This window comes from Trichomycterus rosablanca, chromosome 1 (assembly GCF_030014385.1).
Source record: "Trichomycterus rosablanca isolate fTriRos1 chromosome 1, fTriRos1.hap1, whole genome shotgun sequence".
Taxonomy (NCBI): domain Eukaryota; kingdom Metazoa; phylum Chordata; class Actinopteri; order Siluriformes; family Trichomycteridae; genus Trichomycterus; species Trichomycterus rosablanca.
In genome coordinates, this window is record NC_085988.1 from 61,003,569 (window position 1) to 61,030,719 (window position 27,151).

At 41.3% G+C, this 27,151-nt stretch overlaps 1 protein-coding gene across 3 annotated transcripts in view; it reads left to right on the forward strand.

The window, feature by feature from the left end:
* The window catches only part of tspan11 (tetraspanin 11), an 88,326-nt gene extending 68,994 nt beyond the window's left edge, over window positions 1-19,332 (forward strand). For all 3 annotated transcript variants that reach the window (XM_062994715.1, XM_062994712.1, XM_062994713.1), the window contains exon 8: window positions 18,992-19,332. In XM_062994715.1, the coding sequence (XP_062850785.1) occupies window positions 18,992-19,051 (60 nt within the window). In that variant the 3' untranslated portion in view covers window positions 19,052-19,332. The remainder of the gene's footprint in view (window positions 1-18,991) is intronic.
* The last annotated feature ends 7,819 nt before the right edge of the window (window positions 19,333-27,151 follow it).

Below are 27,151 nucleotides of genomic sequence, written 5' to 3' on the forward strand. Positions count from 1 at the left end.
CCACCATGTCAGTGTCACTGCAGTGCTGAGAATGATCAAACACCCAAATAATACCTGCTCTGTGGTGGTCCTGACCATTGAATAACAGCATAAAAGGGGGCTAACAATGCATGCAGAGAAACAGATGGACTACAGTCAGTAATTGTAGAACCACAAAGAACTTTTATATGGTGTGTGTAGAAACAAGGAGGTGGTTTTAATGTTATAGCTGATCAGTGTATATTTGGAAGTATTAGTGGTTGTGATGCTAGTTTACACAACTAGACAATATGCAGTATTATTTGTTCTAATGGATTTGTATCCCTATAGGACACAAGGTCTGAACATGTTTTGAAGTGTAGTCAAACTTTGATCTATGGTTTTAGTATCTTATTCATTTTTTTTTTGCTGGTTCTTACTGTCTTTAATGTCAGAATCAATATTTGTTCACCAGACATTCTTTGACCAGAGTGCTGTTGGGACTTCGAGCGGCATTGGGAATCTATAAGCAGAATACAGCACCACTGCCAAAGTCCTTGGTTCCTCTACATAAGCGTGTCATGTGATCAAGTCACCGTGGAAACAAGGGTTTTGGCCTTTAAAAGCTGGCTAAAAATAAAGGCTGCGGTAAATCAGCGAAACGATTTCACAGTAAAAAGCCTTAAAGTGGGCAGAAGCACCCCTCAAGGGAGTGCAGTAATTACGTTCCTGCTCTTCAGTGATGTATTATTATGCTAATAAAAGACAAGCACCGCTTCACAGAGGTCAAGTGCTTATGATTAATCTGGAAAAAAGAGAGTGTAGGCATGCCAGATTACAGTCAGACTTTCTGTTCAGATAGTCTGAAAATTGGTTGGCTTAAAGGTGGGTTTGAATGGGGTCTCATTTAGGCAGGAACAAATCTCACTTCAGTCTCATCTCATAAACTGCAGCTACAGCAGGCTGTATCCCAAATCACACTACTGTATTAAATAGTATGCCTAACTAGTGCACTGCAAGTGTTACAGTTATACACATAGTTGCACACAAAATATGGTTTGGGTCTCCAGCAAACATACAAAATTCAGTCTGTATGAGTACAGCAACCAGAAAACATGGTAGTTAAGTGTGAACCTGTGATGAGCAAGTTAGAAGAATGCCATAAAAATAAATGTATTCTTATATAAAGCTTAAATGTTATAGATTTAAAAATATTTGTACATTTGGGCGAAACAGTGTACTGTTACCCATGAGACTACCTGAAACTATTATTCAAAGAAAAAAGCCATATATCAAGTCTATGCAGAGACATAAGTGAGTTATCTGTTTCTAATCACAGATGGACCGAAAGAGAGTAGAGAAGAATTGTGCAGTGGTGACATTTAGGCTTGTTCTCAGCAAAAACACTTATCTGGGAATGGGTATTGTAGGTTGATAGGTATACAGTTTGCTTTTAGAATTTTTTTATATTTTATTAACATTTCTTTTATTAACATTTCTTTAAGTCCTAAGTCTTTAAGTCTGTTTCTGTCTTGTGTGTTGTTCTTATAATGTGTATCTATTTATTTTTGTATATCTCTTTATGATGTGTGTGTTGTGTACCTGTAGTTAGCAGGAGCACTGTTGACCGCCTGCTTTATTTATCGACTGTATAAAGAAGAGGAAGAGGACTTCTCTGATGTTTGAATGCATAGTGCCAATATTTGGCTCCTGATCAGCCAGTAGAGTGTAAGGTTGTGCATGTGTGTGTTTGTACACTGTGCATGCTGCTACAGCATGTTTTCATCACCTGATTTGGCTGAGTTTGTATTTGTGGGAAAGTAGAATGCTTGTTCTACTCTGTGTACATTTTATGGTTCAGTCAGTATGCAGCACAGCATGGCTTAGCTGCTTTGTCGCCACTTGCGTTTCCTTGCCACATCATATTTATTTCAATAGAGATTTACTCTGCATGGTCACGTTTCATTAAAAACTGTGGTCATGTTTCATTAACAGCTAGTGGACGGTGCGAGGCCGGTAATGGCCCCCACACTGCCAGGGTGTGGCCTTCTTGGAGTTGGGTTGTTTGGGAATGCAGCCCAAAGCGGGTGGTAAACTCCATCTAAGGCTAAATACCGGCACGAGACGAGAGTTCAACAGGGTGTGAAACCATTAAGAAGTGAACGGGTGGGGTCCACCCAAGGGATTTACGGATGGGGTCTGCAAGGTGCTCTTTCTTACCCCCCCCTTCTTTGGGCAGGTGTGGGAGCCCACTTGTCTGGTTTGGCATGGAAGGGTCAGGGGTGAAGGTGGCTTGTGGATCCAGCAGTGAGCATTACAGAGCTCTCCGACTCTGCCGCTTACCCAGGGGCTGTGGGCGAGCTTCCTCAGTGTCAGGGGAACAGGGCCCCTCCGACACGGCTGTTGACCCAGGCAGACTGTCCCCAGTATAATTGCCTGAGTGCGCCATGCCGCCAGGACGGGGAGCGGTCTGTGCCTGAAGGGCGCTCGCGGTCCACGGCGATGCCGGCCACCCACCCTACTCGTCTTTAAACACGGACCAATAATAATACATTATTATATTTATTATGTTTGTCATAAATTTATACTGTCCTGCAATTGGACTTCTGACTGCCATCAATAAATTGTAATAATTTCATTTCACATGTATGTTTTACCATTGCTTTATCATGGTCAGATTTGCAGTGGGTCCAGTTTCCCTGGAAACTGTGCACAATGCAGTAACACACTACATACAGACTGCCAATCTATCGCAGGGCCTCGGCCACCCCTCATAATTTCTGTATGTAGATGTTCAACCAACCGATAGCACTGCTGAAGATTTAAACCCTGGATCCCAGTGGTAGTGGTCTAGCTTATTTAACTGCTTTAACCACTTAATTATTGACTTAAAGTGGAATATCTGTGTGCCTGCTTAGCCCAACTCACTTCTCTTTTATTTTTCCCAATTTTCCTTTCAATCTAGTTGTATCCAATTACCTGATTGCATTACGCTTTTTCTACTGATGCTCATCTCCATTGCGCATTGAGGAGAGCGAGACTGACATACACCCCCTCCGACACATGCAGTAGCCGACTGCATCTATTTACCTGCATGAGGCGAGTTCAAATGCAGATCAGCTTTGTGTACGAAGAGCCACACCCTGATCAACGCATTATTTCTCGACTGTGCAGGCACCATCAACCAGCCAGCAGAGGTTGTAATTGCATCAGTTATGAGGTCCCTATCCGGCTCCCACCCTGTATGAACAACAGCTAATCGTCATTCGTGTAGCCGCTCTGCCCAGCCGGATGGCAGAGCTGCGTTTTGAACCGATGAGTTCGAAATGTCAGCTCTGGTGTGCTACTGCTGCACCACATGAGTGGCTGTACTTGTCAACTTTAAAAACTAAAATGCATTCTGTAAATGTGGAATTAAACTAAGCAGCAGGATATAAAGAAGAACTTAAAACGACTATACAGTGCTGGCCAAAAGTATTGGCACCCCTGCAATTCTGTCAGATAATACTCAATTTCTTCCAGAAAATGATTGCAATTACAAATGCTTTGATATTAAAATGTTCATTTAATTTGTCTTCAATGGAAAACCACAAAAAGAATTGTCAAAAAGCCAAATTGGATATAATTCCACACCAAACATAAAAAAGGGGGTGGACAAAAGTATTGGCACCCTTTGAAAAATCATGTGATGCTTCTCTAATTTGTGTAATTAACAGCACCTGTTACTTACCTGTGGCACATAACAGGTGGTGGCAATAACTAAATCACACTTGCAGCCAGTTAAAATGGATTAAAGTTGACTCAACCTCTGTCCTGTGTCCTTGTGTGTACCACATTGAGCATGGAGAAAAGAAAGAAGACCAAAGAACTGTCTGAGGACTTGAGAAGCAAAATTGTGAGGAAGCATGGGCAATCTCAAGGCTACAAGTCCATCTCCAAAGACCTGAATGTTCCTGTGTCTACCGTGCGCAGTGTCATCAAGAAGTTTAAAGCCCATGGCACTGTGGCTAACCTCCCTAGATGTGGACGGAAAAGAAACATTGACGAGAGATTTCAACGAAAGATTGTGCGGATGGTGGATAAAGAACCTCGACTAACATCCAAACAAGTTCAAGCTGCCCTGCAGTCCGAGGGTACAACAGTGTCAACCAGTACTATCCGTCGGCGTCTGAATGAAAAGGGACTCTATGGTAGGATACCCAGGAAGGCCCCACTTCTGACCCAGAGACATAAAAAAGCCAGGCTGGAGTTTGCCAAAACTTACCTGAGAAAGCCAAAAACGTTTTGGAAGAATGTTCTCTGGTCAGATGAGACAAAAGTAGAGCTTTTTGGGAAAAGGCATCAACATAGAGTTTACAGGAAAAAAAACGAGGCCTTCAAAGAAAAGAACACGGTCCCTACAGTCAAACATGGCGGAGGTTTCCTGATGTTTTGGGGTTGCTTTGCTGCCTCTGGCACTGGACTGCTTGACCGTGTGCATGGCATTATGAAGTCTGAAGACTACCAACAAATTTTGCAGCATAATGTAGGGCCCAGTGTGAGAAAGCTGGGTCTCCCTCAGAGGTCATGGGTCTTCCAGCAGGACAATGACCCAAAACACACTTCAAAAAGCACTAGAAAATGGTTTGAGAGAAAGCACTGGAGACTTCTAAAGTGGCCAGCAATGAGTCCAGACCTGAATCCCATAGAACACCTGTGGAGAGATCTCAAAATGGCAGTTTGGAGAAGGCACCCTTCAAATCTCAGGGACCTGGAGCAGTTTGCCAAAGAAGAATGGTCTAAAATTCCAGCAGGGCATTGTAAGATACTCATTGATGGTTACCGGAAGCGGTTGTTCGCAGTTATTTTGTCTAAAGGTTGTGCTACCAAGTATTAGGCTGAGGGTGCCAATACTTTTGTCCGGCCCATTTTTGGAGTTTTGTGTAAAATGATAATTGATTTGACTTTTTTTTCATTCTCTTTTGTGTTTTTTCATTGCAAGCAAAATAAATGAAGATATTAATACCAAAGCATTTGTGATTGCAATCATTTTCTGGAAGAAATTGAGTATTATCTGAGAAGAATTGCAGGGGTGCCAATACTTTTGGCCAGCACTGTATATATATATATATATACATATACAGTGTATCACAAAAGTGAGTACACCCCTCACATTTCTGCAGATATTTAAGTATATCTTTTCATGGGACAACACTGACAAAATGACACTTTGACACAATGAAAAGTAGTCTGTGTGCAGCTTATATAACAGTGTAAATTTATTCTTCCCTCAAAACAACTCAATATACAGCCATTAATGTCTAAACCACCGGCAACAAAAGTGAGTACACCCCTTAGTGAAAGTTCCTGAAGTGTCAATATTTTGTGTGGCCACCATTATTTCCCAAAACTGCCTTAACTCTCCTGGGCATGGAGTTTACCAGAGCTTCACAGGTTGCCACTGGAATGCTTTTCCACTCCTCCATGACGACATCACGGAGCTGGCGGATATTCGAGACTTTGCGCTCCTCCACCTTCCGCTTGAGGATGCCCCAAAGATGTTCTATTGGGTTTAGGTCTGGAGACATGCTTGGCCAGTCTATCACCTTTACCCTCAGCCTCTTCAATAAAGCAGTGGTCGTCTTAGAGGTGTGTTTGGGGTCATTATCATGCTGGAACACTGCCCTGCGACCCAGTTTCCGGAGGGAGGGGATCATGCTCTGCTTCAGTATTTCACAGTACATATTGGAGTTCATGTGTCCCTCAATGAAATGTAACTCCCCAACACCTGCTGCACTCATGCAGCCCCAGACCATGGCATTCCCACCACCATGCTTGACTGTAGGCATGACACACTTATCTTTGTACTCCTCACCTGATTGCCGCCACACATGCTTGAGACCATCTGAACCAAACAAATTAATCTTGGTCTCATCAGACTATAGGACATGGTTCCAGTAATCCATGTCCTTTGTTGACATGTCTTCAGCAAACTGTTTGCAGGCTTTCTTGTGTAGAGACTTCAGAAGAGGCTTCCTTCTGGGGTGACAGCCATGCAGACCAATTTGATGGTTTAGACATTAATGGCTGTATATTGAGTTATTTTGAGGGAAGAATAAATTTACACTGTTATATAAGCTGCACACAGACTACTTTTCATTGTGTCAAAGTGTCATTTTGTCAGTGTTGTCCCATGAAAAGATATACTTAAATATCTGCAGAAATGTGAGGGGTGTACTCCTTTTTGTGATACACTGTATATATATATACAGTGGGGGAAATAAGTATTTGATTCCCTGCTGATTTTGTAAGTTTATCCCCTTACAAAGACTTGAGCAGTCTATAATTTTTATGGAAGGTTTATTTTAACAGAGAGAGACAGAATATCAACAAAAAATCCAGAAAAAAAAACATTAAATAAAGGTTTTAAATTTATTTGTATTTAATTAAGGGAAATAAGTATTTGATCCCCTAGCAACCAGCAAGAATTCTGACCCCCACAGACCGGTTATGTGCCCATGAGGCACACAAATTAGTCCTGTCCCTGTATAAAAGACTCCTGTCACAGAATCAGTTTCTTCCGTTCAAATCTCTCAACCACCATGGGCAAGACCAAAGAGCTATCAAAGGACGTCAGGGTCAATGATCTCAAGGGAGCTGAGAGCACAGTCACCAAGAAAACCATTAGTAACACACTTCGCCGTAATGGATTGAGATCCTGCAGTGCCCGCAAAGTCCCTTTGCTCAAGAAGGCTCATGTACAGGCCCGTCTGAAGCTTGCCAATGAACACCTGAATGATTCAGAGAAAGCTTGGGAGAATGTGATATGGTCAGATGAGACCAAAATTGAGCTCTTTGGCATCAACTCCACTCGCCGTGTTTGGAGGCAAAGAAATGCCCGGTGGGGATGGTGTTCTTGGGGTCATATCCAGTATTTCTCTGCTCCCAGCTCCCTTGAGATCATTGACAAGCTCCTCTCGTGTAATTCTGGACTGACCTCACCTTTCTCATAATCATTCTTACCCCACCAGGTGAGATCTTGCATGGAGCTCCAGAGTGAGGGTGATTGACTGTGATCTTGTATTTCTTCCATTTTCGAATTATCGCACCAACAGTGGTCTCTTTCTCACTAAGCGTCTTGCTGATGGTCTTGTAGCCCATTCCAGCCTTGTGCAGGTCTACAATCTTGTCCCTGACGTCCTTTGATAGCTCTTTGGTCTTGCCCATGGTGGTCGAGAGATTTGAATGGAAGAAACTGATTCTGTTACAGGTGTCTTTTATACAGGGACAGGACTAATTTGTGTGCCTCATGGGCACATAACCGGTCTGTGGGGGTCAGAATTCTTGCTGGTTGCTAGGGGATCAAATACTTATTTCCCTTAATTAAATACAAATTAATTTATAACCTTCATTTAATGTTTTTTTTTCTGGATTTTTTGTTGATATTCTGTCTCTCTCTGTTAAAATAAACCTTCCATAAAAATTATAGACTGTTCAAGTCTTTGTAAGGGGGTGAACTTACAAAATCAGCAGGGGATCAAATACTTATTTTCCCCACTATATATACAGTGTATCACAGAAGTGAGTACACCCCTCACATTTCTGCAGATATTTAAGTATATCTTTTCATGGGACAACACTGACAAAATGACACTTTGACACAATGAAAAGTAGTCTGTGTGCAGCTTATATAACAGTGTAAATTTATTCTTCCCTCAAAATAACTCAATATACAGCCATTAATGTCTAAACCACCGGCAACAAAAGTGAGTACACCCCTAAGAGACTACACCCCTAAATGTCCAAATTGAGCACTGCTTGTAATTTTCCCTCCAAAATGTCATGTGATTTGTTAGTGTTACTAGGTCTCAGGTGTGCATAGGGAGCAGGTGTGTTCAATTTAGTAGTACAGCTCTCACACTCTCTCATACTGGTCACTGAAAGTTCCAACATGGCACCTCATGGCAAAGAACTCTCTGAGGATCTTAAAAGACGAATTGTTGCGCTACATGAAGATGGCCAAGGCTTCAAGAAGATTGCCAACACCCTGAAACTGAGCTGCAGCACAGTGGCCAAGATCATCCAGCGTTTTAAAAGAGCAGGGTCCACTCAGAACAGACCTCGCGTTGGTCGTCCAAAGAAGCTGAGTGCACGTGCTCAGCGTCACATCCAACTGCTGTCTTTGAAAGATAGGCGCAGGAGTGCTGTCAGCATTGCTGCAGAGATTGAAAAGGTGGGGGGTCAGCCTGTCAGTGCTCAGACCATACGCCGCACACTACATCAAATTGGTCTGCATGGCTGTCACCCCAGAAGGAAGCCTCTTCTGAAGTCTCTACACAAGAAAGCCCTCAAACAGTTTGCTGAAGACATGTCAACAAAGGACATGGATTACTGGAACCATGTCCTATGGTCTGATGAGACCAAGATTAATTTGTTTGGTTCAGATGGTCTCAAGCATGTGTGGCGGCAATCAGGTGAGGAGTACAAAGATAAGTGTGTCATGCCTACAGTCAAGCATGGTGGTGGGAATGCCATGGTCTGGGGCTGCATGAGTGCAGCAGGTGTTGGGGAGTTACATTTCATTGAGGGACACATGAACTCCAATATGTACTGTGAAATACTGAAGCAGAGCATGATCCCCTCCCTCCGGAAACTGGGTCGCAGGGCAGTGTTCCAGCATGATAATGACCCCAAACACACCTCTAAGACGACCACTGCTTTATTGAAGAGGCTGAGGGTAAAGGTGATGGACTGGCCAAGCATGTCTCCAGACCTAAACACAATAGAACATCTTTGGGGCATCCTCAAGCGGAAGGTGGAGGAGCGCAAAGTCTCGAATATCCGCCAGCTCCGTGATGTCATCATGGAGGAGTGGAAAAGCATTCCAGTGGCAACCTGTGAAGCTCTGGTAAACTCCATGCCCAGGAGAGTTAAGGCAGTTCTGGGAAATAATGGTGGCCACACAAAATATTGACATTTCAGGAACTTTCACTAAGGGGTGTACTCACTTTTGTTGCCGGTGGTTTAGACATTAATGGCTGTATATTGAGTTATTTTGAGGGAAGAATAAATTTACACTGTTATATAAGCTGCACACAGACTACTTTTCATTGTGTCAAAGTGTCATTTTGTCAGTGTTGTCCCATGAAAAGATATACTTAAATATCTGCAGAAATGTGAGGGGTGTACTCACTTTTGTGATACACTGTATATATATATATATATATATATATATATATATATATACTGTATATATATACAGTGTATCACAAAAGTGAGAACACCCCTCACATTTCTGCAAATATTTCATTATATCTTTTCATGGGACAACACTATAGACATGAAACTTGGATATAACTTAGAGTAGTCAGTGTACAGCTTGTATAGCAGTGTAGATTTACTGTCTTCTGAAAATAACTCAACACACAGCCATTAATGTCTAAATAGCTGGCAACACAAGTGAGTACACCCCACAGTGAACATGTCCAAATTGTGCCCAAATGTGTCGTTGTCCCTCCCTGGTGTCATGTGTCAAGGTCCCAGGTGTAAATGGGGAGCAGGGCTGTTAAATTTGGTGTTTTGGGTACAATTCTCTCATACTGGCCACTGGATATTCAACATGGCACCTCATGGCAAAGAACTCTCTGAGGATGTGAGAAATAGAATTTTTGCTCTCCACAAAGATGGCCTGGGCTATAAGAAGATTGCTAACACCCTGAAACTGAGCTACAGCATGGTGGCCAAGGTCATACAGCGGTTTTCCAGGACAGGTTCCACTCGGAACAGGCTTCGCCAGGGTCGACCAAAGAAGTTGAGTTCACATGTTCGGCGTCATATCCAGAGGTTGGCTTTAAAAAATAGACACATGAGTGCTGCCAGCATTGCTGCAGAGGTTGAAGACGTGGGAGGTCAGCCTGTCAGTGCTCAGACCATACGCCGCACACTGCATCAACTCGGTCTGCATGGTCTTCTTCCCAGAAGGAAGCTGACGCACAAGAAAGCCCGCAAACAGTTTGCTGAAGACAAGCAGTCCAAGAACATGGATTACTGGAATGCCCTGTGGTCTGACGAGACCAAGATAAACTTGTTTGGCTCAGATGGTGTCCAGATGGTGTCCAGCATGTGTGGCGGCGCCCTGGTGAGAAGCACCAAGACAACTGTATCTTGCCTACAGTCAAGCATGGTGGTGGTAGCATCATGGTCTTGGGCTGCATGAGTGTTGCTGGCACTGGGGAGCTGCAGTTCATTGAGGGAAACATGAATTCCAACATGTACTGTGACATTCTGAAACAGTGCATGATCCCCTCCCTTCGAAAACTGGGCCTCATGGCAGTTTTCCAACAGGATAACGACCCCAAACACAACCTCCAAGATGACAACTGCCTTGCTGAGGAAGCTGAAGGTAAAGGTGATGGACTAAACCCAATTGAGCACCTGTGGCGCATCCTCAAGTGGAAGGTGGAGGAGTTCAAGGTGTCTAACATCCACCAGCTCCGTGATGTCATCATGGAGGAGTGGAAGAGGATTCCAGTAGCAACCTGTGCAGCTCTGGTGAATTCCATGCCCAGGAGGGTTAAGGCAGTGCTGGATAAGAATGGTGGTCACACAAAATATTGACACTTTGGGCACAATTTGGACATGTTCACTGTGGGGTGTACTCACTTATGTTGCCAGCCATTTAGACATTAATGGCTGTGTGTTGAGTTATTTTCAGAAGACAGTAAATCTACACTGCTATACAAGCTGTACACTGACTACTCTAAGTTATATCCAAGTTTCATTTCTATAGTGTTGTCCCATGAAAAGATATAATAAAATATTTGCAGAAATGTGAGGGGTGTACTCACTTTTGTGATACACTGTATATACACTGTGTTCCAAATTATTATGCAAATAATATTTTCTCAGATTTTCCAAAATTACCTATATGAATTGCAGTCATTGTAATTTTCCAGTCATCAACTATTAGAGTACAATTGAAAGGTTTTTGAACAAACTGCCAATGATAACAGTATATTTAAAAAAAAATAAAACACTCAAAATGCACTCAAAATGCATGTTCCAAATTATTATGCACAGCAGAGTTTTCAACCTTTTCATTTTTATAAAGAACAAAAAAAATGGTCATTTCTGAAATTATAAGCATTAGCAGGTTATTACAAACTGAAATCAAACAGTTTTCAAGTCAAAACTTTATTCTAGGTGATGTTACATTTGCACACACCCCTTGTTCGAAAGGAGCTTCTGAACTCTCTCGTCCCTTGAATTTGTCAGGTTTTGGATGGTATCTGCTTCAATTGTTTTGCATGAGGACAGAATACCCTCCCAGAGCTGTTGCTTAGATGTGAACTGCCTCCCGCCACCATAGACACTCCTTTTGATGATGCTCCAGAGGTTCTCAATGGGGTTGAGGTCAGGGGAGCATGGGGGCCACACCATAAGTTTGTCCCCTTTTATGCCCATAGCAGCCAGAGATGCAGATGTGTTCTTTGCAGCATGAGACGGTGCATTATCATGCATGAAAATGATCTTGCTGCGGAATGCACGGTTCTTCTTCTTGAACCATGGCAGGAAGTGCTGTTTGAGAAACTCCACATACATTATGGAGGTCATCTTTACCCCTTCAGGGATCCTAAAGGGGCCGACAATCTCTCTCCCCATGATTCCAGCCCAAAACATTACTCCACCTCCTCCTTGTTGGCGCCGTAGCCTTGTTTGCATGGGGTGTCCATCAACCAGCCATCCTCCACTCCATCCATCTGGACCATCGAGCGTTGCACGGCACTCATTGGTGAACAAAACAGTTTTGAAGTCAGTCTTCATGTATTGTTTGGCCCACTGGAGCCATTTCTGCTTGTGTGCAGTGGATAGAGGAGGTCGACAGGATGGCTTACGCACAGCTGCAAACCTCTGAAGGACCCTGCATCTTGTTGTTCGGGGGACGTTGGAGGCACCAGCAGTTTCAAAAACTTGTCTGCTGCTATGACAAGGCATTTTTGCAGCTGCTCTTTTAACCTGACGTAATTGCCTGTTGGAAAGAGTCCTCAATTTTCCCTTATCAGCACGCACACGTGTGTGTTCTGAATCAGCTACATACTTCTTGATTGTGCGATGATCACGATGAAGTTTCTTGGCAATGTTGATTGTAGTCATGCCTTGACCTAAACACTCCACAATTTGTTGCTTCTCAGCAGCCGACACATCCTTTTTCTTTCCCATTTTGGCTGAAAATGTAGGCTGCTTAATAATGTGGGACAGCCTTCTTAAGTAGTCTTGCCTTTAATTGGACACACCTGCCAAACTAATTAGCACAGGTGTCTGCAATTGCTTTCAGTGATATAAAGAGCCCTGACACACATCACCATCAATGAGTTTAACTGACAAACAAAAAAATTCTTACCTTATCACTCCTAAACACTTTTTGCATAATAATTTGGAACACAGTGTATACAGGTCCTTCTCAAAAAATTAGCATATTGTGATAAAGTTCATTATTTTCCATAATGTAATGATAAAAATTAAACTTTCATATATTTTAGATTCATTGCACACCAACTGAAATATTTCAGGTCTTTTATTGTTTTAATACTGATGATTTTGGCATACAGCTCATGAAAACCCAAAATTCCTATCTCAAAAAATTAGCATATCATGAAAAGGTTCTCTAAACGAGCTATTAACCTAATCATCTGAATCAACGAATTAACTCTAAACACCTGCAAAAGATTCCTGAGGCTTTTAAAAACTCCCAGCCTGGTTCATTACTCAAAACTGCAATCATGGGTAAGACTGCCGACCTGACTGCTGTCCAGAAGGCCATCATTGACACCCTCAAGCAAGAGGGTAAGACACAGAAAGAAATTTCTGAACGAATAGGCTGTTCCCAGAGTGCTGTATCAAGGCACCTCAGTGGGAAGTCTGTGGGAAGGAAAAAGTGTGGCAGAAAACGCTGCACAACGAGAAGAGGTGACCGGACCCTGAGGAAGATTGTGGAGAAGGGCCGATTCCAGACCTTGGGGGACCTGTGGAAGCAGTGGACTGAGTCTGGAGTAGAAACATCCAGAGCCACCGTGCACAGGCGTGTGCAGGAAATGGGCTACAGGTGCCGCATTCCCCAGGTCAAGCCACTTTTGAACCAGAAACAGCGGCAGAAGCCCCTGACCTGGGCTACAGAGAAGCAGCACTGGACTGTTGCTCAGTGGTCCAAAGTACTGTTTTCGGATGAAAGCAAATTTTGCATGTCATTCGGAAATCAAGGTGCCAGAGTCTGGAGGAAGACTGGGGAGAAGGAAATGCCAAAATGCCTGAAGTCCAGTGTCAAGTACCCACAGTCAGTGATGGTCTGGGGTGCCATGTCAGCTGCTGGTGTTGGTCCACTGTGTTTTATCAAGGGCAGGGTCAATGCAGCTAGCTATCAGGAGATTTTGGAGCACTTCATGCTTCCATCTGCTGAAAAGCTTTATGGAGATGAAGATTTCATTTTTCAGCACGACCTGGCACCTGCTCACAGTGCCAAAACCACTGGTGAATGGTTTACTGACCATGGTATTACTGTGCTCAATTGGCCTGCCAACTCTCCTGACCTGAACCCCATAGAGAATCTGTGGGATATTGTGAAGAGAAAGTTGAGAGACACAAGACCCAACACTCTGGATGAGCTTAAGGCCGCTATCGAAGCATCCTGGGCCTCCATAACACCTCAGCAGTGCCACAGGCTGATTGCCTCCATGCCACGCCGCATTGAAGCAGTCATTTCTGCAAAAGGATTCCCGACCAAGTATTGAGTGCATAACTGAACATAATTATTTGAAGGTTGACTTTTTTTGTATTAAAAACACTTTTCTTTTATTGGTCGGATGAAATATGCTAATTTTTTGAGATAGGTTTTCAGTTTTCATGAGCTGTATGCCAAAATCATCAGTATTAAAACAATAAAAGACCTGAAATATTTCAGTTGGTGTGCAATGAATCTAAAATATATGAAAGTTTAATTTTTATCATTACATTATGGAAAATAATGAACTTTATCACAATATGCTAATTTTTTTAGAAGAACCTGTATATATATACAGTGATAGCTCAGTGGTTAAGGTACTGGACTAGTAAACAGAAGGTTGCCGGTTCAAGCCCCGCCACCACCAAGTTGCCACTGTTGGGTCGCTGAGCAAGGCCCTTAACCCTCAATTGCTCATTGTGTTCCGCTCAGTGTGTAAGTCGCTTTGGATAAAAGCGTCTGCTAAATGCTGAAAATGTAATGTAAATGTAATATATATAATTATTTTTTTTTATTTATTTTTTTTATTTTTTTATTAAATTATTACACTGCTACATAAAATATTAAGGTAATAAAAATTAAATTACAAATATACTTGTCACAAATAGCTTGTGCTCATATGCTTAATGCTAAAATGCTCTATAATAGTGGGATGTTTGCAAGATTTTTGCACTTGCGTTTTTATTTTTATTATTATTTTGGCCATATTTAAGTCTCATAGGTATTGACACTTCTGTGCCAAGTCAACACTTTGGAAGTTCTACTTTGAACACCACATAAGGATGCTCATCCAGTACAACATTCTGTTTTTATATATATTTGTTTTTTATGCATTTTCTCCCCTTTTTCTCCCTTTTAGCACGTCTAATTGCCTGATTGTGTCATGCTTCCTTTCCACCAATGCCGATGCCTGCTCTGATTGAGGCGAACAAAGCTAACCCATGCCCCCTCTGACACGTGGGCAGCAGCCGTATGCATCTTATCACCTACACTTTGACGAGTGCAGTGCAGCTCAGCATTGTGTATGTGTAACCGGTCCACCTTACAATGATGATAAGGAACCGGTCACGCCACCTCTGCGTTGTGATTTATTTATTTTTAAAAGAGGAAAGAAGACTCACGGACCACTGCTGCTGGTACCAGACATATATTTATTGAACGGATGAGACGAATCTGGATGTGTACAAGAAAAAGAAAATCAGTGAGAAACCTCGCCTTGTGCCCACCTAATATAATAATCTATTTCTAATACCAGCATTTTATAATTTTATACAGAACACTTTATGAAACATAAAACAGAAGCGATTAAAATAACATAACGTACCTGGATGTGTACAAGAAAAAGAAAATCAGTGAGAAACCTCGACTCGTGCCCACCTTTACACTAGCCTGTACCCCAAAAAAATTTAAAAAGCGGGAAAAGGGAGGAGGGTTAGCACTGCACGAGGCAGCTATAGCAAGCTAATACATCTCACTCTCTAATTTAACAAAATTATATAACACATATCTTTAATACGTCCATTAAAGAAATAACAAAAACATTTTGCTTCATATTTAATAACTTTTAAAACAGTTTACATAGTATTTATGAGTTTAATCTATTTTTTATAAAGGCGCTTAGGTTCAACCAACCTCTCCTCAGTCGCTCTCCAGCCAGACTGAAGAAAGTTGGCCTGTCACAACCAACTACGTAACGCCCCCGCCCCCAAGAGGCAACCAAATCGAAATATATACAAAAACCCCACATAAAATACATTACCTAAACACATTTCTGTCTCAACAATTAAAACAATAGACCACTGAAGTCGTGCGTCATTCTGTAGTCCTCGTTATGCCCATATTTGGAGACCCGGGTCTAACTCAGATTTCCTATGGGGAAAAATTAACGGGGTTTTCAAAAAATCTACTCTAACGCATCCTGTGCTAAATAAACATTTTCAGAACCCTGTACGTTTTGTCCTGTGTACATTTTTCTCCTGTACATCACTGGATCCTCTGACTTACGAGGTTGTTAAAGGGTCATAATACTAATAATGCTACACGAAAGCTAATGCTACTGCACATTAATTAGACATCACTGAACTACACCAATCAAATCAACGGAACGAGCGGCTGACTTTTGGTGAGTACAACCAAAGGCGTAACACCCAACCATTCTTGCTTTCTACTTTAATGTAGCTAGCTACTAAAAATATCAACCAAAACTTGTGAATATTACTGCACTGTTACACTGGCGAATCGCGCTGCTTCGTGTGGTTATTTAAGAGGCTTATACAAGAAAAAAAAAAAGAAAACATTAAGAGGCTTCCAGTTTAGTGACGTCAATTCAGTGCACAGTAGCATTGGCTTACATGTAGCAATATTCATATTTTGACTCTTTAACGACTTCATAATTCAGAGGATCCAGTGATAATAGACAGAAGAATCTCCATAAAACAAAACGTAACAGCTTTGGAAAATTTTTTATGACTACAGGATGCGAGAGAGGCAATTTGCGAAATCTCCATTCATATTTCCCATTCAAAATTTCTCTTAGACCCGGGTTACCAAATATGGGCATAACAACATGGTGTGGCCTACAAAATGACGAAACGACTTCAGTGGTCTATATAAATTACAAGGGGTAGAACATGAAGATTTTGAGTGAAATATATATATATATATATATAAAAAAAAAATAACACCTGTTACATATGGAGAGACACACCCTGAGAGCACTCTTTCCTCATCTCTGTGCAGGTGCCATCAATCAGCCAGCAGAGGTCGTAATTGCACCAGTCATAGGAGAGAGACACCATCCGGCTTAGTCCCGCCCAAATTTGAACAACAGGCCAATCGTTGTTCATGCTCAGCCTTAACCGGCAGGCAGAGCTGACATTTGATACAATGTATACGAGATCCCAGCTCTGGTTCCAGCTTGTGTTTTTACCGCTGCGCCACCTGAGCGGCCCAACATCCTGTTGGAACCTGTTAGCAGTGTTTGATGTTTAAGCCTGTTTGAGAATGTGAAACGTGTTGTTTTTAGTCGTTTTACTGCAGACTTTTTCTTTTCTTTAAAAACAGTGAAGCATGTGGTGTCGTAATATATTTCAGTCCCAATGTGCAGAATTTAAACTACAATAACTGCAAAAGTCAACCCCACAGAACAAAAAATATTGTGAAATGTGTAAATGACTGTTAACACTCTATTTATCTCTTTTACTGATTTCACCAATTGTCAGTGGTCTGACTTATCAAATGTATGCACTCATATAAACACCCACACATGCTAACTGACCCAGATGCAGCTATTTTGGCATGAGGCCGGTCTTACACTTCAGTTCCCATAGAAACTGTACAATGCAAAATATATTCCAAATCCTATTATCAGTAGCATTTATAAACCTACTTAGAATTCAAATACAGTTATAGAAAACAAGAATTTAAATACACTATATTGCCAAAAGTATTTGCTCGCCTGCCTTCACACGCGTATGAACTTGAGTGATATCCCATTCTTAATCCATAGGGTTTAATATGATGTGCCTATGTGTCAGTAGTTTTTTCACACACCCATGTAGTAGGCATTGATGCATCCCACACCATGACAGGCTTTTTGCACCTTTTGATGATAACAGTCTGGATGGTTCATTTTGTCTTTGGCTTGGAGAACTTAACTGCAGTTATTTTCCACAAATAAGCTTAAACTTGGACTCAAGTTGACCACAGCACTCATTTTCAATGTCTTTTAAGGAAATTGTTTTCAGTGACAACAATTTTCCAAAGAATTCTTAAGCCCATGTGGCTATATTTATCACAGTAGCATGACCGTTTTTCATGCAATAAAGACTCTTTTGACAATTGAATTAATTATCAAGAGAATTTAACAAATCATAAATTCTTGTTTTGTTGTTGCATTTAACATGTACATCGATCAGCCATAACATTAAAACCACCTCCTTGTTTCTACACTCGCTGTCTATTTTATCAGCTCCTTACCATATAGAAGCACTTTGTAGTTCTACAATTACTGACTGAAAAATATCTAATTTTGATATTTTTGTATTAAACAAGTGGACTACAATTTCTGATGTTAAAAAAGAAACAAATCTGAACACAGGTTTACTTAAAATGCTGTTTATGAATACCCAGAAAAAACCCAAGTGGACACATGGAGAATAGGACAAACTCCTTAAAAAACCTTGACCAGGGGCAATAATCCAACCTTACACTGCTTGCTGCACCACTGTGCTACCTTTTATTAAAGGGCAATAACTCCTATATTGTAGGTGTATTTCTCAGCAGTGCATTAGTACCTTGTACAGGGAGTGTTACTAAAGCTCCTGTCTAGGTTGTCCATTAACTCAAAAAGGTCACTTGACATCAACAGTGTGTCTGTAATTATAAGTGTTGCAACAATATTTAGTGTTCACTTAACAAGGCATTCACAAAGGCAGTTACCATATCAACCAGTTTTAGTTAAGTTAGTTATAGGGAAGTGAAAATAATACAAAGTTACGAACACACTGTGAATGTCTGATAACCTTTTTTTTAACTTAATGGTCAACCTAGAAAGAAGCTTCAGTAACACACACTGTGGCCGCTCAGGTGGCGCACCGGTAAAAATACATGCTGCAACCAGGGCTGGATTCTGAGTACCTCGTATCAAATCCAGCTTTGCTTCACCGGTTCGAAGCTGAGTGGCTGTATGAGCAACGATTGGCCGGTTTCTCAGTTGGGGGGTGGGACAAAGAACCGGATGTGGGTCTCTCTCTGTCAGAATGCGATTACGACCTCTGCCGGCTGATTAGAGGCGCCTGCACAAGAGATGAGGAAGAGTGCCCTTAGGGTGTGTCTCTCCACATGCAACGCTAGGTGGCGCCAAACTCATCAATGTGTGGGTGGCAAAAATGCATCCGGCTGCTACTTATGTTTTGGAGGGGATATGGGTTAGCTTCGATCTGCTCAGTCAGGGCAGGGTTCGGGATAGACAGAGAGGAAGCACGATGCAAATTGAACAATTGGATGCACTAAAAGGGGAAAAAAAAGAAACACACCCTGTACAATGTACTATGTAATCCATTGCAGAGAAGATACACATGCATTCATTTATTCACGTTATTCTTTTGCATGTTTTTGCTATGGAAAGGAAAAACCCACAAATGAACAGCATGTGCTGATGATGCTTATGAAGCCTTCACTAGAAGCCTTAAAGCTTTGTGAGCTTCTGTCAGGTTATTCACATTTATTCATTTGTGTGCAAACATTTCTAACATACAATGTACTGTGTGTGTTTTTCAGATCTGTGGGATGGTGTTCACTTGTTTTCTACACAGACAGATAAAGCTAGATCCATACTGATCGATCAACAAGAGGCCCACAGGTCACCCCAACTGCTTGCTATCAATCCTCACACTCTTTTCCTCAAAATTCTTGTTCCAGTGCCTAAATTGCAATACTGTGCTGTAAACTAAAAATGCCTTTATTCTTAATTTCAATCTTAACAGTTTAGATATTTCTTGTAGCACAGATACCTAAGAGTTTATTTACTATTGCTGTGCAGTTTATTACATTGAGAAATGTTATTTAATCTTATGAAACGTTGGAAATGACATTTAATGAAATGTATTTTTCTCACTGTCTATGTTGACTTGTTATCTGTACACACACACACAAACACATACATATATACACTGATCAGCCATAATATTATGACCATTTTTCTAATATTATGTTGGTCCCCCTTTTGCTGCCAAAACAGCCCTGACCCCTCAAGGCATGGACTCCACCAGACCCCTGTAGGTGTGCTTGTGGTATCTAGCACCAAGATATTAGCAGCAGATCCTCTAACTCCTGCAAGTTGTGAGGTGGGGCCTCCATGGATCTGACTTGTTTGTCCAGCACATCCCACAGATGCTCGAGATCTGGGGAATTTGGAGGCCAAGTCAACACCTCAAACCTCAAATTGTTGTGCTCCTCAAATTATTCCTGAACCACTTTTGCTTTGTGGCAGGGGGCATTGTCCTGCTGAAAAAGGCCACAGCCATCAGGGAATACCGTTTCCATGAAAGAGTGTACATGGTCTGCAACAGTGCTTAGGTAGGTGGTACGTGTTAAAGTAACATCCACACGGATGGCAGGACCCAACGTTTCCCAGCAGAACATTACCCAAAGCATCACACTGCCTTTGCTGGCTTGCCTTTTTCCCATAGTGCATCCTGGTGCCTTGTGTTCCCCAGGTAAGCGACGCACACGCACCCGGCCATCCACGTGATGTAAAAGAAAACATGATTCATTAGACCAGCCCACCTTCTTCCACTGCTTTGTAGTCCAGTTCGGATGCTCACGTGCCCATTGTTGGTGCTTTCGGGTCAGCATGGGAAAACCCCACAGGAGCTGCAGTTTTGGACATGCTCTGACCCAGTCGTCTAGCGATTACAATTTGGCCCTTGTCAAAATCCTTGCACTTGCCCATTTTTCCTGCTTCTAACACATCAACTTTGAGGATAAAATGTTCACTTGTTAATATATCCCACCCACTAACAGGTGGCAGGTCAGTGTTATTCACTTTACCTGTCAGTGGTCATAATGTTATGACTGGTCATTGTGTATATATACAGGGGTTGGACAAAATAACTGAAACACCTGGTTTTAGACCACAATAATTTATTAGTATGGTGTAGGGCCTCCTTTTGCGGCCAATACAGCGTCAATTCGTCTTGGAAATGACATATACAAGTCCTGCACAAGTCCTGGTCAGAGGGATTTTAAGCCATTCTTCTTGCAGGATAGTGGCCAGGTCACTACGTGATGCTGGTGGAGGAAAACGTTTCCTGACTCGCTTCTCCAAAACACCCCAAAGTGGCTCAATAATATTTAGATCTGGTGACTGTGCAGGCCATGGGAGATGTTCAACTTCACTTTCATGTTCATCAAACCAATCTTTCACCAGTCTTGCTGTGTGTATTGGTGCATTGTCATCCTGATACATGGCACCGCCATTGGATGCACATGGTCCTCCAGAATGGTTCGGTAGTCCTTGGCAGTGACGCGCCCATCTAGCACAAGTATTGGGCCAAGGGAATGCCATGATATGGCAGCCCAAACCATCACTGATCCACCCCCATGCTTCACTCTGGGCATGCAACAGTCTGGGTGGTACGCTTCTTTGGGGCTTCTCCAAACCGTAACTCTCCCGGATGTGGGGAAAACAGTAAAGGTGGACTCATCAGAGAACAATACATGTTTCACATTGTCCACAGCCCAAGATTTGCGCTCCTTGCACCATTGAAACCGACGTTTGGCATTGGCACGAGTGACCAAAGGTTTGGCTATAGTAGCCCGGCCGTGTATATTGACCCTGTGGAGCTCCCGACGGACAGTTCTGGTGGAAACAGGAGAGTTGAGGTGCACATTTAATTCTGCCGTGATTTGGGTTTTATGTTTTTTGGATACAATCCGGGTTAGCACCCGAACATCCCTTTCAGACAGCTTCCTCTTGCGTCCACAGTTAATCCTGTTGGATGTGGTTTGTCCTTCTTGGTGGTATGCTGACATTACCCTGGATACCGTGGCTCTTGATACATCACAAAGACTTGCTGTCTTGGTCACAGATGCGCCAGCAAGACGTGCACCAACAATTTGTCCTCTTTTGAACTCTGGTATGTCACCCATAATGTTGTGTGCATTGCAATATTTTGAGCAAAACTGTGCTCTTACCCTGCTAATTGAACCTTCACACTCTGCTCTTACTGGTGCAATGTGCAATTAATGAAGATTGGCCACCAGACTGGTCCAATTTAGCCATGAAACCTCCCACACTAAAATGACAGGTGTTTCAGTTTTTTTGTCCAACCCCTGTATATATATATATATATATATATATATATATATATACAGTGGTATGTAAAAGTTTGGGCACCCCTGATATTTTTCATGATTTTCCTTTATAAATCATTGGTTGTTCGGATCAGCAATTTCAGTTAAATATATCATATAGCAGACGAACACAGTGATATTTGAGAAGTGAAATGAAGTTCATAGGATTTACAGAAAGTGTGCAATAATTATTTAAACAAAATTAGGCAGGTGCATAATTTTGGGCACCCCAACAGAAAAATTACATCAATATTTAGTACATCCTCCTTTTGCAGAAATAACAGCCTCTGAACGCTTCCTATAGCTTCCAATGAGAGTCTGGATTCTGGTTGAAGGTATTTTGGACCATTCTTCTTTACAACACATCTCCAGTTCAGTCAGGTTTGATGGTTTCCGAGCATGGACAGCCCGCTTTAAGTCACACCACAGATTTTCAATAATATTCAGGTCTGGAGACTGAGATGGCCATTCCAGAACGTTGTACTTGTTCCTCTGCATGAATGCCTTAGTAGATTTTGAGCAGTGTTTAGGGTCGTTGTCTTGTTGAAGTATCCAGCCCCGGCGCAACTTCAACGTTGTCACTGATTCTTGAACATTGTTCTCAAGAATCTGCTGATATTGACTGGAATCCATGCGACCCTCAACTTTAACAAGATTCCCAGTACCTGCACTGGCCACACAGCCCCACAGCATGATGGAACCGCCACCAAATTTTACTGTGGGTAGCAAGTGTTTGTCTTGGAATGCTGTGTTCTTTTTCCGCCATGCATACCGCCCCTTGTTATGTCCAAATAACTCAATTTTAGTTTCATCAGTCCACAGCACCTTATTCCAAAATGAAGCTGGCTTGTCCAAATGTGCTTTAGCATAACTCAAGCGACTCTGTTTGTGGCGTGTGCGCAAAAAAGGCTTCTTCTGCATTACTCTCCCATACAACCTCTCCTTGTGCAAAGTGCGCTGAATAGTTGAACGATGCACAGTGACACCATCTGCAGCAAGATGATGTTGTAGGTCTTTGGAGCTGGTCTGTGGGTTGACTATGACTGTTCTCACCATCCTTCGCCTCTGCCTATCTGAGATTTTTCTTGGCCTGCCACTTCGGGCCTTAACTTGAACTGTGCCTGTGGTCTTCCATTTCCTCACTATGTTCCTCACAGTGGAAACTGACAGCTGAAATCTCTGAGATAGCTTTTTGTATCCTTCCCCTAAACCATGATGTTGAACAATCTTTGTTTTCAGGTCATTTGAGAGTTGTTTTGAGGCTCCCATGTTGCCACTCTTCACAGAAGATGCAAAGAGGAGAAACACTTGCAATTGGCCACCTTAACCCTGTCTCATAATTGCATTCACCTGTGTATGTAGGTCAAGGGTCAATGAGCTTACAAAACAAATTATGTGTTCCAATAATTAGTGCTAAAGGTATTCAAATCAATAAAACGACAAGGGTGCCCAAAATTATGCACCTGCCTAATTTTGTTTAAATAATTATTGCACACTTTCTGTAAATCCTATAAACTTCATTTCACTTCTCAAATATCACTGTGTTCGTCTGCTATATGATATATTTAACTGAAATTGCTGATCCAAACAACCAATGATTTATAAAGGAAAATCATGAAAAATATCAGGGGTGCCCAAACTTTTACATACCACTGTATATATATACATATATATATAATATATATATTGAAGGTATTTTTTCCCACAAGGATTTATGGCAAACCTGTTAATGCGTTCCATGGTCCCTTGGGTTGCAAAACACTTAAAAATAAAAATAAAAATACAATAAAAACTGCAATTTACTTTTACTTCTTCATTGTTTCCTTCTTAATCGTGGAGATGCTTGATGTTGGAATATCGTATTCCTTAGCGAGTTCAGTAAGTGCACATTCACATAATCACTTTTGTGTTGGCTGTGCCGTTATTTTGTGTGGAGTTTGGCAGTTCACAAAGCTTAACGTGACTTATTGTACTAAAACAATAAGCAGAACTTATGAGCAGTAATAATTAAGAGAGGTTTTGTGTTTCTATGTCGTTCTTTTAATACATTGTCACATTAAGCTTTTTTTTAAACAAGCATTTTAGACTCTCAGAAAAGCTGATTCTCACAATTTCTTAGAACCCCAAGCTATAACACAAGTGTAAAAGTGACCCCTTGGCTTTCAGGCCTGTTTTTGTGCATTTTCCACATGAAGGACATACCTAGTTCTTAAGGCTTTTCATTCAAAAAGTTTATAAGACAAAATTTTCAGTTTAATGTTAGATAAAGTATTAGAAAAAACAGATAAATGCCATGGTGATATTTTACCAAGCTCAAATGATGATAAAAACCAAATAAATAAATAAAAATAGGTGCTTTTTACATTTTTTAAATCCAAAGTTTCAGTGAATGCAAGTAGGAATGCAGGTCTGAAATTCCACAATTTATTACTGTGGCAAATGTTGTTTAGAATCACCATACCAAATTTTTAGCTTGTAACTAATTCTGATTTGGAGTTATTGAAGTTGGAGTAAAAAGAGTCCATGTTGGTCTCCAAATGTCTCCAAAGCTTTCTAACACAAAAAAAACAGAATATATTGCAGAAAAAAACATGAATATGTACTTTATAATGTCATTATTCAATAGATTTGAGCCTTTTGGCTCTAAAGCTCTGCCAAACTGTCCATACACATGAAATTTACCTTCCCCGTTTCTTCACATCAGTCTGAATTACAATCAAAAACTGAATCACTAAGTAAAACGAGTCAGAAACTACTCTTTTCAAACTAATTGTTCATTGGAATTGAATCAGGGAGCTGTGCTCTTATCTATGGTAAAGATTCATTCGTTTTGCTCAGTCTGTTTTATTATGGTGTCGAGCGTAAACAACTCCATCAGTGGATCAGTGCGCAAATTATTCAGTCATGGGTCACGCCTTGAATGACGGCTGAATAAACCAATCAGATCTTCCGAACTCGGAATTCAGTTGTTCCTCTGATTCAAAGCCATATATGCTGTTTTTCGGTTTCAGATGAGCTGGCAATGAAAAACACGTTAATAATTGTAGAAGTATAAATAACAGCTTTACCAGTTTCAACTTTTAACCGCAAAAGCAGAGGGAAAAAATGATCTGAATAAGACAGTTTTAGTTAGTTAGGTAGACAAACACTGTTGGATATAGGTTTATATACTCTAGGAATATTCTGGAAACATACAAGATGGCCGCCATAAAGAAAAACAAGTGGATTATACCTCTAATGGAACAACACACGGATTTGGTCTCAATTTGAAAAAGAGAAGCAAAGGTAAGCAGCGTTTATGATTGTATGCTTCTGTGTGGTTGATCTGGGTCACGGTGCTGTGCACTATCATTTTGCAATAAAAGCAAAGCATTATCTAAAAAATTATTTTGATGCTTATTTATTTGAAGTAAAACGGACAGCATAAACGTGATTGTGCGATTCTGCTGGTTTGTTTGATATACATATTGTCAATATTAATACTTTGATGATGTTTAATCGCACCGTTCAAGCCGCTGAACAAAGCGACACATGTAGAATTTTAAGTGTACATATTTCTCGACGAAGGGCATCGAGTTTTAAAGATTTCGAGTTCAGGGGACATCGAGTTACAAGATACCACTGTATACATATATATATATCTGCCCATCTAATATAAACTTGTGTCTAATCTTGTTCGTTCTTGTCAGTTGTTCCACCTTTCCTCTGCCCTCCCTTTCCTTCATGCACATACACCAATCAGCCATAACATTAAAACCACCTCCTTGTTTCTACACTCACTGTCCATTTTATCAGCTTCACTTACCATATGTAGTACTTTGTAGTTCTACAATTACTGACTGTAGTCCATCTGTTTCTCTGCATGCTTTGTTAGCCCCCTTTTATGCTGTTCTTCAATGGTCAGGACTCTCAGAGGAACACTACAGAGCAGGTATTATTTGGGTGGTGGATCATTCTCAGCACTGCAGTGACACTGACATGGTGGTGGTGTGTTAGTGTGTGTTGTGTGTGTGCTGGTATGAGTGGATCAGACACAGCAGTGCTGACAGAGTTTTTAAACACCTCACTGTCACTGCTGGACTGAGAACAGTCCACCAACCAAAAACATCACTGATGAAGGTCTAGAAGATGACCAACTCAAACAGCAGCAATAGATGAGCGATGGTCTCTGACTTTACATCTACAAGGTGAACCAACTAGGTAGAAGTGTCTAATAGAGAGGACAGTGAGTGGACCATGACAGTGTCACAGCAGTGCTGAGAATGATCCATTACCTAAATAATACCTGCTCTGTGGTGGTCCTGACCATTGAAGAACAGGGTGAAGGCAGGCTAAAAGAAACCATGCAGAGAAACAGTTGGACTACAGTCAATAATTGTAGAACTACAAAGTGCTTCTGTATGGTAAGTGGAGCTGATAAAATGGACAGTGAGTGTAGAAACCAGTAGGTGGTTTTAATGTTATGTCTGATTAGTGTATATTCTGTTTTACTCCTTTACAACCATGTGCACTGTGTAATAATTCCACTGTTTACAATGCCTTATATTAATAGCTAATTAATCTCTCTAGAATAGGATCACAGTCAAGGGCTCACATACTTCTGTTTATATAGTGTACATGTACTTTGTTCTTATGTGTGTCTAAGCATTAAATATACAGTTAGGCCCAGAAATATTTGGACAGTGACACAATCTTCATGATTTGGGCTCTGCATGCCACCACATTGGATTTGAAATAAAACAACTGAGATGCAATTGAAGTGTAGACTTTCATGTTTAATTCAAGGGGTTAAACAAAAATATCCTATAAAACATTTAGGAATTGCAACCATTTTTCTACAAAGCCTCCTCATTTCAGGGGTTCAAAAGTAATTGGACAAATTAACTTCACCATAAATAAAATGTTCATTTTTAATACTTTGTTGAGAATCTTTTGCAGGCAATGACTGCCTGAAGTCTGAAACCCATGGACATCACCAAAAGCTGGGTTTCCTCATTTGTGGTGCTTTGCCAGGCCTTTACTGTGGCTGTCTTCAGTTGTTGCTTGTTTGTGGGTCTTTCTGCCTTAAGTTTTGTCTTAAGCAAGTGAAATTCATGCTCAATCAGGTTAAGATCTGGTGATTGACTCAGCCATTGCAGAATATTCCACTTCTTTGCCTTAAAAAAACTCGTGGGTTGCTTTCGCAGTATGTTTTGGGTCATTGTCCATCTGTACTGTGACGCGCTGTCCAATCAACCTTGCTGCATTTGGTTGAATCTGAGAAGAAAGTATATCCCTGTACACTTCAGAATTCATCCGGCTGCTTCTGTCTTCTGTCACATCATCAATAAACACTAGTGACCCAGTGCCATTGGAAGCCATGCATGCCCATGCCATCACACTGCCTCCACCATGTTTTACAGAGGATGTGGTGTGCTTTGGACCGTGAGCTGTTCCAAGCCTTCTCCATACTTTATTCTTCCCATCTTTCTGGTACAGGTAATCTTAGTTTCATCTGTCCAAAGAATGCTGTTCCAGAACTGGGCTGGCTTCTTTAGATGTTTTTTTGGCAAAGTCTAATGTGGCCTTTACTATTTTTGAGTC